Below are 14,795 nucleotides of genomic sequence, written 5' to 3' on the forward strand. Positions count from 1 at the left end.
AAAGATACTTTATTTAAGCTCAAACATGCGATCGACCACCAAAGGAACACTTTTCAAAGTGAAATCTGCTATGAAGCTGGAAAATGGAAAACAGATTAAAATGGATCTAATCTGATTCCTGCAGGAGTACTTTTATTGAAAAAAAATTACTGGTTTACAGAAATATTGGCTTTCAATATTAAAACCTCCCAGAGATGTCAAAGAAACCCACATGAGTACCACACAGACACCACATTCCGTTTGAACACATCTAAAGTGTACTCCTCCGTGAGGCAATGATCCTCTGTGGGCCTGATTGAACTAAAACAAACTGTTCAGGGAGAGATATAACTTAACTTGCCTGATGTTCAACTGTCCCTTAAGAAACTTTTGTCAACTTTTGTACATGTATCCTTAAACAAATTCTTTTTCTTTTTCTTGGTTTTCCCTCTTACCTTACGTTCACACTATAAATGTTTCCTTCTGTCTTCACAGGAGAGACAAATGTAGGCGCCAAACTTCTAAAAGTTAAGAGAAACACATAAATTCAAAACTAAAATCAAGTATAACTTATTAAGAGTGGATTTTATGCTATGCACTAGGCTTTTTTTTATTATGAGTCAACTATTAGAATAGCAGGGTAGCAAAGGTTCTAACCTTTGTCTTAAGAAACAATGGGGTTCTCTGTGCTCTAACAATTTTTCACTCTTTTCCTGTGTTTTTCAGCCTTAACACATTGATTGCCAGCATGCCGCTAGCCTCTTTTTCTCCCTTTAGACTCAAAACCTTAGGAAATCTGTCTTGTTGAATTCTCATCCTGGTTGTGTTTCCTTTGTCATTTATTCCTTGCTGGTGGTAAGCCTCCTACAATTGGAAGTCCAAATGCCACCTAAAACTAAACAAATACAAATTGTTATCTTCCCTCCAGGCTTCCCAGGTGGCGCAGTGGTAAAGAATCCACTTGCCCATGCAGGAGACACAGGGATGAGAGTTTGATCCCTGGGTCAAGAAGATCTCCTGAAGAAGGGCATGGCAACCCAGTCCAGTATTCTTGCCTGGGAATTCCCATGCACAGAGGAGGCTGCTGGGCTACAGTCCAAGGGATTGTAGAGTTAGACAACAACAATCTTCCCTCCAAGTCTTGGACTCCCTTGACACCATCAGTGCCATGACACTTGCCTGCATCTCATTCACAAGGAACAGTCATTTCCTTTTTCCTTTGCATCTTCTTCACCCAGCTCTTTAACTCTATTCCCTCAAGTCATGTCTACTCTTCTTCTACAGTCTGTCTCACAAATTCTCCTCCTCCCCATCACTGGATCAGTCTGATGGCCTGACCATCTCACACACAGACCTCGCCTCTCTCCATCTGAACACCAGCATCTGGCGTCATCTTTCTGCAAGTGTTACCTACTGTTCAGAATGTACTGGTGCCTCATAGTGGCTCCTGCTGCCGTCTCACTCCCACTGCTAACTGTATTCACATCCTTGCTTTTCTCTTCCATTCAAGAGGCCAAGTCTTCCTAATTTACAGCACATCTGATCGTTTGTTTCTTCCCTGAGTTATGATAACATTTCTACCCTACCTGCTTGTCTGCAAAATAATACACTTCTCTCTCTCTTTTTTTTTTCGGTTGTGCCATGTGGCTTATGGGATCTTAATTCCCCCAACCAGAAATTGTACCTGGCCCTCAGCAGTGAAAGTGCCAAGTCCTAGCCATTTGGTCACCAGGGAATTCACATAATACATTTCTCTTAAGAATACCTCTACAAGCCCACTTCTTCTGTTAGACTTGTCCAAAAGAATGCACTTAACCAATTACTCAACCAATAGCCCCATAGGCCTTTGTGCCTACAATGTATTGTGTGCATATGTTCAAAGACTTCTCTATGTATTTAAAATTATTTGTTCGTAGATTTCGAGATTTCTGTGAGCCTTAATCATGCTTTGAATTCCTGAAACTCCACTCAAATAAGGGCATACAATACAAATACTGAAGACTTCATAAATAAGATGAATAAACTAGATCTGAAATAAAACTTCATTTCTAAATAAGTCCAATGCATGATGATACTCACCTCTTCACCTTCCTGGAATTATTTCTGGAACCGTCCTATAACAAAAGAAAATGGAAAATAGTTTCAGACGGTTAAGTCAAGTATCCTGCTTCTCTTGGCCATCTTTTCTCCTGTACTTCTAGATGGTTCTCTGACCACATTTCTTTGTCCTTAAGATTAACAACCTCATCAATTTATATGCTCTCAGCAAGCCCTGCTTTCAGTGTACTTGTCTACATCAATGTTCTCATCAATTATAGCAAAGACAGATATGATAAGAAGGTCAAAAAACACAAATTGTAGGGGCCCTGAGATTCAGTGGTTAAGACTCTGCAATTCTATTCCAAAGCAGGGGGCACGGGTTTGATCTCTGGTCAGGAAACCAAGACCCCATATGCTGTGCAGCACAACAGGGGGAAAAAAAAAAAAAAGAACTGCAGGGCATGTTCTACAGAAGCACTGATTCTCCAGGTATAGAATATGGCTTCCCAAATGATCCTCTGGCCAGCAGATCTCAGCAAGAAACTATGCATTACAATTACTCACAGTGCTAGTAAAGAAAACAGATGGGGCCCAGGGATCTAGTTTAAAACATTTTTAGGACAAATCAATAATTTAACATTTAGCCAAAAAAGAGGAGTCTTTGACATATCTCTCAAAAATTAACATAGCTCTTTTTTAAGCATATTCACTTTTATTCTGGTAGGTGTCGTGTTGTTTTAACAATTTTAGTAGGTTGACACTGAGTACAAACATCAGACTAAGATTTCTTGAGTTCCTATCACCCACCAGCCTCAGTTTTGCACAGTGACTGCATTATGATTAATTCAGACATTCTGTAAATGGACAATATTTTCTCCAGTCTCTTCTATTACAAACAATTTTGCAAAGAACATGCATATACATGTATCTCTGTGCACACATATATGTCTTTCTCTAAAAGACATATCTAGGTGTAGAATTGGCAATACAGCTGGCACACCCTCAACTCCACCCAAGTTGCTCCCTAAGACAGTCAAGGCCAATTTATACATCAGCCAGCAACATATACTATTGCTGTAACAGCACATAATAGGTACAACAGGAACAGAGCTGTGTCAACACTTAGAATAGCCAGACGCAAATTTTGCCAATCGGATGGTTTAAAATGGTATCTAGCTGTTGTTTTCATTTGCTTTCCTGATTATTATGAAGTGAAGCATCCTTTCATATGTCTGTTGCCCCTTTGGGTATCTCTTTTCTAAACTGTCTGTTCAGCTCTTTTGTACATTTTTTCTTTTTTACTGAGTTGCTTATCTTTTTCTCATTGATTTGTTTGTAGTTTAAAAAAATATTTATTTGACTATGCCAGGTCTTCGTTGCAGTATGCAGGGTCTTGTTCCCTGACCACGGATGGAACCTGGGCCCCTTGCATTGAGAGCATGGAGTTTTAGCCACTGCACCAACAGGGATGTCTTTCTAGTTCTTTATAAATATAATATTTTGATAACACTAATCATCACCACAAAAACTATCTGATTTTTAAATTTAGCTCTGATTTATTAAAACAGAAGCAGAAATCTATGAGTGAACCTTCTAAATACCATCCAATTGATAGAAGAAAAGAAGCCAGATTATAGGAATACATGAAAAATACAAAGGTGAGTAGGGAGAGAAAGATGGGAGTGAAGAGCAGAAAAATTTTGCATGTGAGGAATGGGAGTTAATAAAGAAAGGAGAGAGAAAAGGCTGCAAAATATTTTGATTTAATAAGAGCCCATAAAAAAATTGAAAAATTATGACAGGTACTGGAGGTCACTTTTAAATGGGGAAACACAAAGGAAAATAAGATTAACTAGGAAAGTTAGAGACTAATACTATACCCCTGGAGACACGGAAGAGCTGTTTAATGTGCCACTGTTGTTATCACTTCTTTCTGATGCATTTGTTGAGAAGCCATTTTCAGACGGTGATTCAGAACTACTAAAAGAAAAGAGGACAGCTATTAGTTTATGAATTCTACCTATTTTTTGTTGATCACTAATTGCTTTTTCTAAATTCTCCTTCGACATTAAACATCTCGTAAATATCCGCTCTTTCAGGCTGCAATCTGAATTTGTTTGTCACGCTGGTTTGTCCATACTTACGATGTACTCACTGCTGGAGAGTTTCTTTCGACATCACCACACGCAGCACTGAAACCATCTCTCTGCAAGATTTAAAAGTACAACTAAGTGACTTCTTATAGTAGCTTAGTCTCTGTGAACCAACTCCCACATTTATTTCCCCACATTTACCAAATTCACAGCCATAAAGAATTACAGGATTAATACATTTTTATGGATGTTTGATCTGAATTTAAGAAACATTGAGCTGTCATGAGAACTGTGATCCTTCTGAAGCTTCATGGCCACAGGGCTCATTGGTGGGACACAGCATGAAGGAGTGCTTTTGCTATGTGACTGGCTGTCTTGACATCACCTAAATATCATTTAACTTCAAATCAGCTTCAGAGAGAATTTTAAAACATAGAAATCAAATCCCAAGGCAGTACATACCATTGTTTCTGATTCTATCTTTTCATAAGCCAGTTTGGCAGCCAACTGTTTTGCCTCCTGTTTAGTGGAACCCACACCACTACCATATTCTTCTTGTCCAATTTTGCATATATAATGAAATCTAGGAGAAATGATAAAGAGTATTAAACCAAATACCAAAAACCAGTAAACGTAACTCATGTGTTCTCAGAAAAAAAAACACACATTAACAAAGGGCTAAATATAACACCAATTTAATAGATTAATAGTTCATATATTACTTAATTTAAAATTTCAACGAGGGCTTCCCTGCTGGCATTCTGGTAAAGAATTCGCCTGCCAATGCAGGAGAAACACGGGTTCAATCCCTCATCTGGGAAGATCCTACATGTTGTGGAGCCACTAAGCCCATGTGCCACAACTACTGAGTCTGTTCTCTAGAGTCCTGCAGCCGCAGCTACAGAGCCCATCTGCTGCAGCTACTGAAGCCCACACATCCTAGAGTCCGTACTCTGCAAGTGGAGAAGCCACCACGAGAAGCCTGAGCATGGCCACTAGAGCGTAGGCCCCGCTTGCTGCAACTAGAGAAACCCCACGCAGTAATGAAGACCCAGCACAGCCAAAACTAACTAACTAAATAAATAAAAATTATATTTAAAAAAGCAAAATAAATATATATATATATATATTTTTTTTTTTCAATGAGATGGCTAATCAGTTTACCAGAATAACCAGCATTGGCTAATAGCCCAGCTTCCATTCTCTAGGGAACGTTCTAACTCTTTGCTGCTTCATTGAAAGATGTGGCATTAAGGTACCAAATGGTGATTTTTTTAAATTCCCCAAAAGTCAAAAGACATGGAGGCAGAGAAAGAAGAAAGAGATCTAATGAATTTTTCAGAGATGTTCAACTGCTACGATAAAATCCGTAGAGGCTTCTACAGGAGAATAATAAGGTGACAGTGTTTTGGAGGACATGGGCCAAGTGTATCTAACTTCAGCTCTAACTTTAGCATTTTCTGCGCCCACCCCCCCACCACGCTCATGTACACAAAAACCTAGGCAAATCCTCACAATGCAAAAGCCCCATGCTGAAGTCACTTAATTTTCATATGAGCTACAAGGACGCTTGTAGTTAGGCAAGGAGCCCTGGACAATTATAGAAGAACTATATTTAAGGTGGCAAAGCAACAGACATGGCAACTTATATCATGGAGTTACCACGTGGTGCTACAGAATTGTGGCAGTATTATTCATCGTGGATGGAAACACTCTACCAGTGAGTCTTCCCCACTAGGCTCTGAAGGGAAATTAGGGAGCTGGGCTGAAGGACTCGATTATTTCTGTGGCTCCTGTTTTTCTTCAGCACTCCCTAAACAGTCTTCTTTTCTTTAACAATCAAATGTTAAAGCACTAGGTCAAAGGAATCAAACAGGTGAGCTACGGGAAAATAAAATAGCTCTTAATTTATGGAGACTGACTCACAGAATTCACTTTTGACTCTTTCATTCCAGTGAATCCTATCACATTTTTGTCTTCCTGGTTCTGGCCTAAAAGCCATTGGGGTGAACAGTAAAATTCATAGAACAGTATCCTAAAGTGGGGTGTTTGGACTATTTGCCTTTTAGAATTTTTGTCCTTCTCTCTCATTTAACTGATTGGTTGTAGCTGAGAAACAACCTTCTTCACACTCATTTTCTTTCTGCTTTTCCCAGTTCAAATTCATTCTTCATCCTCATCTCCAAAGTCTTTGCCCACTGGTGAGACGTTCTCATTATCTCTGACTGACCTTCTCATCCATCCCCCTCATCATATCCCTCAAATCCTGGTCTCCTCACCATCCAGGGTGAAAACCCAGTCCTTATTTATTTATTTTTGGTTGTGTTGGGTTTTTTTTTTTTTTGCTTTGTGGGCGTCTCATTGTGGTGGCTTCTCTTGCTGCGGAACACAGGCTCTGGATTGCAGGGTCAGTAGTTTCGGTGCTGGGGCTGAGTTGCTTCATGGCATGTGGGATCTTCCTGGACCAGGGATCAAATCTACCTCTCCTGCATTATTGGTGGGTGGATTCTTAACCGCTGGACTACCAGGGAAGTGTTTTTATTTTTCCTTTTGTCTGCACAGCATACACGATATTCGTTCCCCAACCAGGATTCAAACTCATGCCCCCTGCATTAGAAGCTTAGAGTCTTAACCACTGGACCAGGGTTTCCTAAACCTATGTTTCACCAGGAACTTCCCTAAACCCATTCCTTCTAATACATAGTACTTGCCTAGAGAGTGACACTATTCAATAAAATCTGAAGGCCAAACATCTCCATTCTGACAAGAGTGGAAAGAGACTCAGTCCACACATGTGGCAGGGCTCTTCTCACACAGCCACTGTGACCTCAGGGATGGGAAGGTCTTCACCACCTGACCTCTCTTAGATTTCCTGCAGACTAAACCACCCAGAGAGATCTCAGAAATAAAGGATTTCCCAGATTTGATCTATTGTGGGATATGGGTGCCCAGACTTCAGCAATGAAGCATTTTAATATTTTCATTACAAAGATGTCAAACTGCAATAAGGTCATAAAAAAGCTTCTCTGCATAATGTACCAAAAAAGACAGATATTTTTGGAAAATTAGACATGAAAATAAGGTTGCTCTATTGCTTAGATATAGTGAAACAGAAGGAAAAACAACATCTCACCCTTCGGGCCCATCACCCTTTGATTTACATTCTTCATAAGTTACACATAGGTTTTTCTTCTGGGAGATCGTATTAAGACGGCCTATGTAATTCTCAATGGGTGGTCCTTCTGGAATATTTGTTGTCAGCTGAGATGAAAAACTAACTGACTAAAAGAAAAAAAAACCCATAAGGATAAATTTTAACAAGAAAAGACATTACATATTTTCCTTTTAAAGTTTCAAAAGGGAAAACAAAATAGTCAATTTTCTTGTTTATCTAGGTAAAACTATAAAACTTTCTGATTTGTTGTATCTTTTGTAATCTCAAAGGACAAGATAACACATACTGAAATAAAGTTATATCCTAGATCACAACTTCATAGGAAACAGGAATAAAATACATTACTCCTTCCACTATTATCTGCCCCTTTTAAAATTCCCAATCTGTCAAAATCTTATCCAAAGTTTTTCTACTTTGTTAACTTTGTCAAAGAATTTTTGGTTTTATTGACCTTCTTTATTATATCTTTGTTTTTTTCACATCAATTTATTCCCTTTTGTTATCACAGTCTTACTTCTGCTTTTTCGTGGGTAAAGGTATTCTATTGTTCTTTTTCTGACTTCATGACTTGGTTTTCTGGCTCATTAACAATTTATAAGTTTTGGGGGTTTTCCTGATTTATTTTGCTCAATTTTGATTAAAAGGGTGACACCTTCTAGTAAAATTTTATATATATATATATATATATATATATATATATTTTTTTTTTTTTGGCTGCACTGTATGGTACTTGGGATCTTAGTTCCCAGACCAGGGATCAAACCTGTGCCCCCTAAGGTGGAAGCCTAGAGTCTTAACCACTGGACCACCAGGAAGATCCCAGTGAGTAAGATTTTTCATGAAAGTATCTTGAATACTGAAATTCTGAAAAATTTTGAAAATTTGAGAATGATCCATTTTTGTCCCACATGCAAAATGACTTCCTGCCTCATTTTACAGATGCTGCTCCAGTGTTGTCTGGTTTTTAATGGTGGTGTGGGCAGCATGATTTTTTTTTCATTTTTATATTTTGTATAAGTTCTTCTGTCTGGATACTTGTAGGATTCTTTCTTCATCCCTAGAGCTCAGTCCTTTCACAAAGGCCAATGTTGTTCTTGGTGGTTCCATATTTTTCAATATCTTATGAGCCGCTGAGTTGTTTCAATCTGCAGGTAGCTCTTTCTTTATTTCATAAAGACTTTCTACTGCTCTTTTCAGAGACAGCTTTTTCTGTACTAGTTACTTACTCTGTTTGCATCTTCAGCAATACCAATTATACATGTTACTTTTGCATCATCTGCCCTCCATATATTAATGTATCATTCTCCTCATGGTTCCTTCCATCTCTTCCCTTTTCCACTGCATTCCCTCAATCAGGTGGAGGGGCTCCTTCCAGAACCTGTTAGCTCATTTCTCACTGTTTCCTTAGAGTATGTCACTGCTGTTGGCACTCTAAATAGGTATCGCCCATCTTGCCCACTCTTTTTGAGGTGGACCTCTTATTCAGGGTTCTATAGAAAAGAGTCCAGGAAAAAGAATGAACTAAACTTTGAAAGCAAAAGAACTTGTGAATGGTTTTATTCTGCATGTGAGTATTTTCTCACAGAACAGGGCAAAATACCATAGATATTTGTGAGTTCCCTTTCACAATGGGAAAAAAAAAAAAGGTAATTACTCACCTTACGGTCTTTATTAATTATTTCCAAAGCTAATTTGGCTGCAGCGTTTTTGGCTTCCTTCTTTGATCTACCTTCAGCCTTTGGATATTCTTTATCATCTATTATAACTTGATATGTAAACCTGATTACAATGAAAAATTCAAAGAATATCATAAAATTCATGCATTATTTAACTAGCATTCTAATCATAACTGCCTTCTGTGACTACCTTCGAAAATTTTAACCTGTGTTCCACATAGAATAATCATAAGGAATTTGATTTAGGCCATTCAGGTATGACTAAATCAAATCCCTTACGATTATACAGTGGAAGTGACAAATAGATTCAAGGGGTTAGATCTGATAGACAGAGTGCCTGAAGACCTATGGATGAAGGTTCATAACACTAAACAGGATGCAGTGATCAATACCATCACCAAGAAAAAGAAATGCAAAAAGGCAAAATGGTTGCCTGAGGAGGCCTTACAAACAGCTGAGAAAAGAAGAGAAACAAAAGGCAAAGGAGAAAAAGAACGATACACCCATGTGAATGCAGACTTCCAAAGATTAGCAGGGAGAGAGAAGAAAGCCTTCCTAAGTGATCAAGGCAAAGAAATAGAGGAAACCAACAGAATGGGAAAGACTAGAGATCTCTTCAAGAAAATTAGAGATACCAAGGGAACATTTCATGCAAAGGTGGGCAAAATAAAGGACAGAAATGGTATGGACCTAACTGAAACAGAAGATATTAAGAAGAGGTGGCAAGAATACACAGAAGAACTATACAAAAAAGATCTTTATGACCCAGATAACCACGATGGTGTGATCACTCACCTAGAGCCAGACATTTTGGAGTGTGAAGTCAAGTGGGCCTTAGGAAGCATCACTATGAACAAAGGTAGTAGAGATGATGGAATTCCAGTTGAGCTATTTCAAATCTTAAAAGATGATGCTGTGAAAGTGCTGCACTCAATATGCCAGGAAATCTGGAAAACTCAGCAGTGGCCACAGGACTGGGAAAGGTCATTTATCACTCCAATCCCAAAGAAAGGCAATGCCAAAGAATGTTCAAATTACCGCACAATTGCACTCACTTTACATGCTAGCAAAGTAATGCTCAAAATTCTCCAAGCAAGGCTTCAACAGTACATAAACCAAGAACTTCAAGATGTTCAAGTCGGATTAAGAAAAGGCAGAGGAACCAGAGATCAAATTGCCAACATCCATTGGATCATCGAAAAAGCAAGAGAATTCCAGAAAAACATCTACTTCTGCTTCACTGACTAAACTAAAGCCTTAGACTGTATGGATCACAACAAACTGTGGAAAATTCTTAAAGAGATGGGAATACCAACCACCTTACCTGCCTCCTGAGAAATCTATATGCAGGTCACGAACCAACAGTTAGAACCAGACACGGAACAATGAACTGGTTCCAAATTAGGAAAGGAGTACGTCAAGGCTGTATATTGTCACCCTGCTTATTTAACTTATATGCAGAGTACATCATGCAAAATGCCAGGCTGGATGAAGCACAAGCTGGAATCAAGATTGCCAATAGAAATATGAATAACCTAAGATACACAGATGATACCACCCTTATGGTAGAAAGTGAAGAAAGAGCCTGTTGATGAAGGTGAAAGAGGACAGTGAAAAAGTTCGCTTAAAATTCAACATTCTACTGGTAAATAGATGGAGAAACAATGGAAACAATGACAGACTTTATTTTCTTGGGCTCCCAAATCACTGCGGATGGTGACTGCAGCCATGAAATTAAAAGACACTTGCTCCTTGGAAGAAAATCTATGACCAACCTAGACAGCATATTAAAAAGCACAGACATTACTTTCCCGACAAAGGTTTATGTAGTCAAAGCTATGATTTTTCCAGTAGTCATATATGGATGTGACAGTTGGACCGTAAAGAAGTCTGAGCGCTGAAGAATTGATGCTTTTGAACTGTGGCGTTGGGAAAGACTCTTGAGAGTCCCTTGGACTGCAAGATCAAACCAGTCAATCCTAAGGGAAATCAGTCCTGAATATTCATTGGAGGGACTGATGCTGAAGCTGAAGCTCCAATACTTTGGCCACCTGATACAAAGAGCTGACTTATTAGCAAAGACCCTGATGCTGGGAAAGATTGAAGGCAGGAGGAGAAGGGGATGACACAGAATGAGATGGTTGGATGGTATTACCAATTCGATGGACATGAGTTTGAGCAAACTCTGGGAGACAGTGAAGGACAGGGAAGCCTGGCGTGCTGCAGTCCATGGGGTTGCAAAGAGTCAGCCACGAGTGAGTGACTGAACAACAACCACCACACAGAATTCAAGCAGTCACCCTAAACAGCAAAACAGTACACCATTTTGAAGCATGGAAAGGTTTATACACTGTTTTTTTCTTTGGAGTCCTCTGAAGTTACCACTTTACATCGAAAAGATTCTCATCGTCTTCTCTGGCAGCATTGCTCTCATGCTAAAGAACTGACTTCAAAATTGTGCCAAAGTTGCTATTCTCCCAGTTTTAATTTTATATGGATATACCCTTTCTTATAGCAACTTACCTAAAATTATGTGGAGGTCCTGTCTTAGCCAGTTCACAATACCTAACTTCTACACCGTTCTTTTGTTGGTATTTATTAAGTTCTTCTATGTAGAAACATGGTGAACGACCAGTGGCCATTTTTTTTCCTCTAGTAACCTACAAAAAAAAGAGAGAATTTTGAAAGAAGTGATATACTCAGAAAATATTTAATTTCCCCAGTTCAGTTTAAGAGATAAAACAGGGTAAGATGACTCTCCTTTATATGACTCATCTCAGCCCCACATAAATCCAGAGAAAACTTTCTTACAAGATCTTTCTTTCTCTCTCGTGGACTACAAAATCAAGTTAATTTCCCCAAGATTTTCTACTTTCAAAACTCAACTGGCCAAAAAAGGATGGAGGTCCTTCTCCTTAACTTTTCTTTCTGCTTCCACTGAGTGTCAAGTGAAGTCTGTCCATCTGCTTAAAAAGATAAAAGCCTGAAGGAGGAGGATTAGAATTATTTTTGTTGAGAATAAAAAGGTTGAGTGTCTATATAAAATTTATGAAATCATGAAGGATTTAGCTGTACGGACAAAGATTCTCCTATGAAACCCCACAAAACTTCATTTGATATTTTCATAAGTCAGCTTTAGGACAATTTACTTGGCAGACACATTAGGCCCTGGTTTATGGTTCTCACTGGACGAAGATAGTAACAATGATTCAAATTACAAATAAAATCTAAAGAATATAGAATTTAAATATAAGAGCCAAAGCTATAAAACTTTAAAAGTAAATATAAGGGTGAATCTTCACAATCTTAGATTTGGCAGTGGAATCTTAGCTATGACAGCAAAAGCATAGCAACAAAAGAAAACATAAATAAACTGGACCTCATCAAAATTAAAAATATTTGCATATCAAAGGACACTACGAGGAAAATGAAAAGACAGTCTTCAGAAAGGGATTTTTATAAATAATATATCTGATAAAGACCTAATATCCAGAATATATGAAGAACTTTTACAACTCAACAATAAAAAGAGTTAAGAAATTAAAAAATAGGCAAAGGATTGAATAGATATTTCTCCCAAGAAGACATACAAATGGCCAAAAAGCACATGAAAAGATGTTTAATATCATTACTTATTAGACAGATACAAATCAAAACCACAACTAGATTCTACTTCACACCCACTGGGCTGGTAATAATAATAATAATATAGAAAATAAATGTATTGGTGAAAATATAGAAAAATTATAAACCTCATATATCTCTGACAGAATGTCAAGTAATGCAGCCTCTATGAAATTTGATGGTTCCTCAAAAAGTTAAACTTAGATTTACCATAAAAGTGAAAGTGAAAGTCACTCAGTCGTTTCTGACTCTTGCGACCCCATACAGTCCATGGAATTCTACAGGCCAGAATACTGGAATGGGTAACCTTTCCCTTCTCCAGCAGATCTTTCCAACCCAGGGATCGAACCCAAGTCTACCGTATTGCAGGCGAATTCTCTTACCAGCTGAGCCACAAATACCACCCATCAATTTCACCCCTTTGGTGTATATCCAAAGAATTGAAAAACAGGTTTTCAAATACTTACACAGGAATATGCAAAACAGCACTAGTCACAATAATCCTAAAGTAGAAACAAATCAAATATCTATCAACTGAAGAAAGGTGACCACAGTGCTGTACATCTACACATGGAATCTTACCCTTTAAGCCCCGAAAAGGATAACGTATTGAAACATGCTGTAACGTGGTTAAATGTCAAAACATGCTAAATGAAAGAAGTCAGACGTAAACACTAACACAGCATATCTATGATTCCATCTACGTGAAACATCCAGAATAAGTAAATCCATAGACAGAAAGTGGACCCTGTTGACCTCTTGTTTCTTATTAGCAAGCTCTTTTGATTTTCCTTCTTCCAAGGTGACAAGTTCTTTCTGACACTCCTTAATCTCCACAGCCTTTAGATGCTGGAGTTTCCCCCAAGACTTGGTCCAAAAACACTATTCTCTTCACTCTATATTTTCTCCTCAAGGAAATTTCTCTCATGGCCATGATTTCACAGATCACCTATTTGTCATTACCTCTGAAATTTATACATAATTTATGAACCTCTTTCTGAGTTTCAGAGCTCTCTATCCAACCTCTCCACTTGGACGTCTTAATGGCTTTTAAACTCCAAAAATCTAAAACTGCATTTATAATCTTCTCTCAGACTGGTTTAGAGTTTCCTTCCTCAGAAAATGACTCCCCTGTCCACCCATGTCTGAAAGCCATGAATCTGGGAGGCATCCTGGACATGTCCTTTCCGTGCCTTCTGATCTATACCTAAGCCCTGTCCTCCAAATCCTTTGACTTCTCAGTGATGTCTATAACCACCATCCTGGTTCAAGCCATCACCGTCTCACTCCTGGACTGCTGCAAGAACCTCAGAACCAATTCCTCATGGTTGCTACAATTTCTTCTCTAACCTGCAGCCATCATGATTTTTTAGTAGAACCTCTTTCTCATTGTTGTAAAATAAACATAACATGAAATTTGCCATTTTTAAGTGAACAATTTGTGGGCAAAAGCATTTTCACAATGTTGTAAGCCCACCATCACCATCTATTTCCAAAACTCTTTTCATCTCCCCAAATAGAAAGTCTGTACCCACTAAACAATGACTTCCCATTTCCCTTCCCCCTCAGCCCCTGGTAACCACCATTCCATTTTCTATGCCTATACATTTGCCTATTCCAGGTATCTAGTATTAGTTGAATTATACCATATTTGTCCTCTTGTGTTTTAGCTAATGTCTTCAAGGTTCATCCATGCTGTATGAAACATATATCACAATTTCCTTCCTTTTTAAGGCTGAATACTATTCCACTGTATGGATATCCCACATTTTGTTTATCTATTCATCTACTGATGAACACTTGGGTTATTTCAACCTTTCGGCTATTGTGAGTAATGATGATATGAACATTGTTGTACAAAAATCTATTCAAATGCCTACTTTTGAATCTTTTGAGCAGACACCTAGAGGTGGACTTGCTAAATCATGGTAATTTAGAGTCAACTTTTTCAAGAATTGTCAAATTACTTTCCACAGTGGCTGTACCATTTTACACTTCCACCAGCATGCACGAGGGTTCCAATTTCTCCAAATCCTCACCAACAGTTGTTATTTTCCATTTTTTAAATAGTCGTGTCAGAATCTTTTAAAACCTCACTTCAGTCATGCAGCCTCCACAGGCCATTTGAATTGTTTTTGTCAAGGTTACCGATGGCTCCCCCACCTCTTCAACTAGTCAGTGGTCTGTTCCCAGCCCTTTTCTTCTTGA

General features: G+C 38.4%; 1 protein-coding gene across 2 annotated transcripts in view; it reads right to left on the reverse strand.

Annotated features, from left to right (window-relative positions):
- Positions 1-14,795, reverse strand: part of EIF2AK2 (eukaryotic translation initiation factor 2 alpha kinase 2) — a 33,610-nt gene that overhangs the window by 16,985 nt on the left and 1,830 nt on the right. The window contains exons 2-9 of one of the 2 annotated variants that reach the window (XM_061432077.1): positions 11,487-11,623; positions 8,946-9,066; positions 7,246-7,394; positions 4,575-4,695; positions 4,164-4,225; positions 3,900-3,996; positions 2,059-2,093; positions 435-500 (exon numbers count right to left, since the gene is read on the reverse strand). In XM_061432077.1, the coding sequence (XP_061288061.1) occupies positions 435-500; positions 2,059-2,093; positions 3,900-3,996; positions 4,164-4,225; positions 4,575-4,695; positions 7,246-7,394; positions 8,946-9,066; positions 11,487-11,605 (770 nt within the window). In that variant the 5' untranslated portion in view covers positions 11,606-11,623. Of the gene's footprint in view, positions 1-434; positions 501-2,058; positions 2,094-3,899; positions 4,000-4,163; positions 4,226-4,574; positions 4,696-7,245; positions 7,395-8,945; positions 9,067-11,486; positions 11,624-14,795 lie in introns of both variants that reach the window. The other variant, XM_061432076.1, reaches the window with a different exon arrangement.

Source organism: Bos javanicus, chromosome 11, assembly GCF_032452875.1.
Source record: "Bos javanicus breed banteng chromosome 11, ARS-OSU_banteng_1.0, whole genome shotgun sequence".
Classification (NCBI taxonomy): Eukaryota; Metazoa; Chordata; class Mammalia; order Artiodactyla; family Bovidae; genus Bos; species Bos javanicus.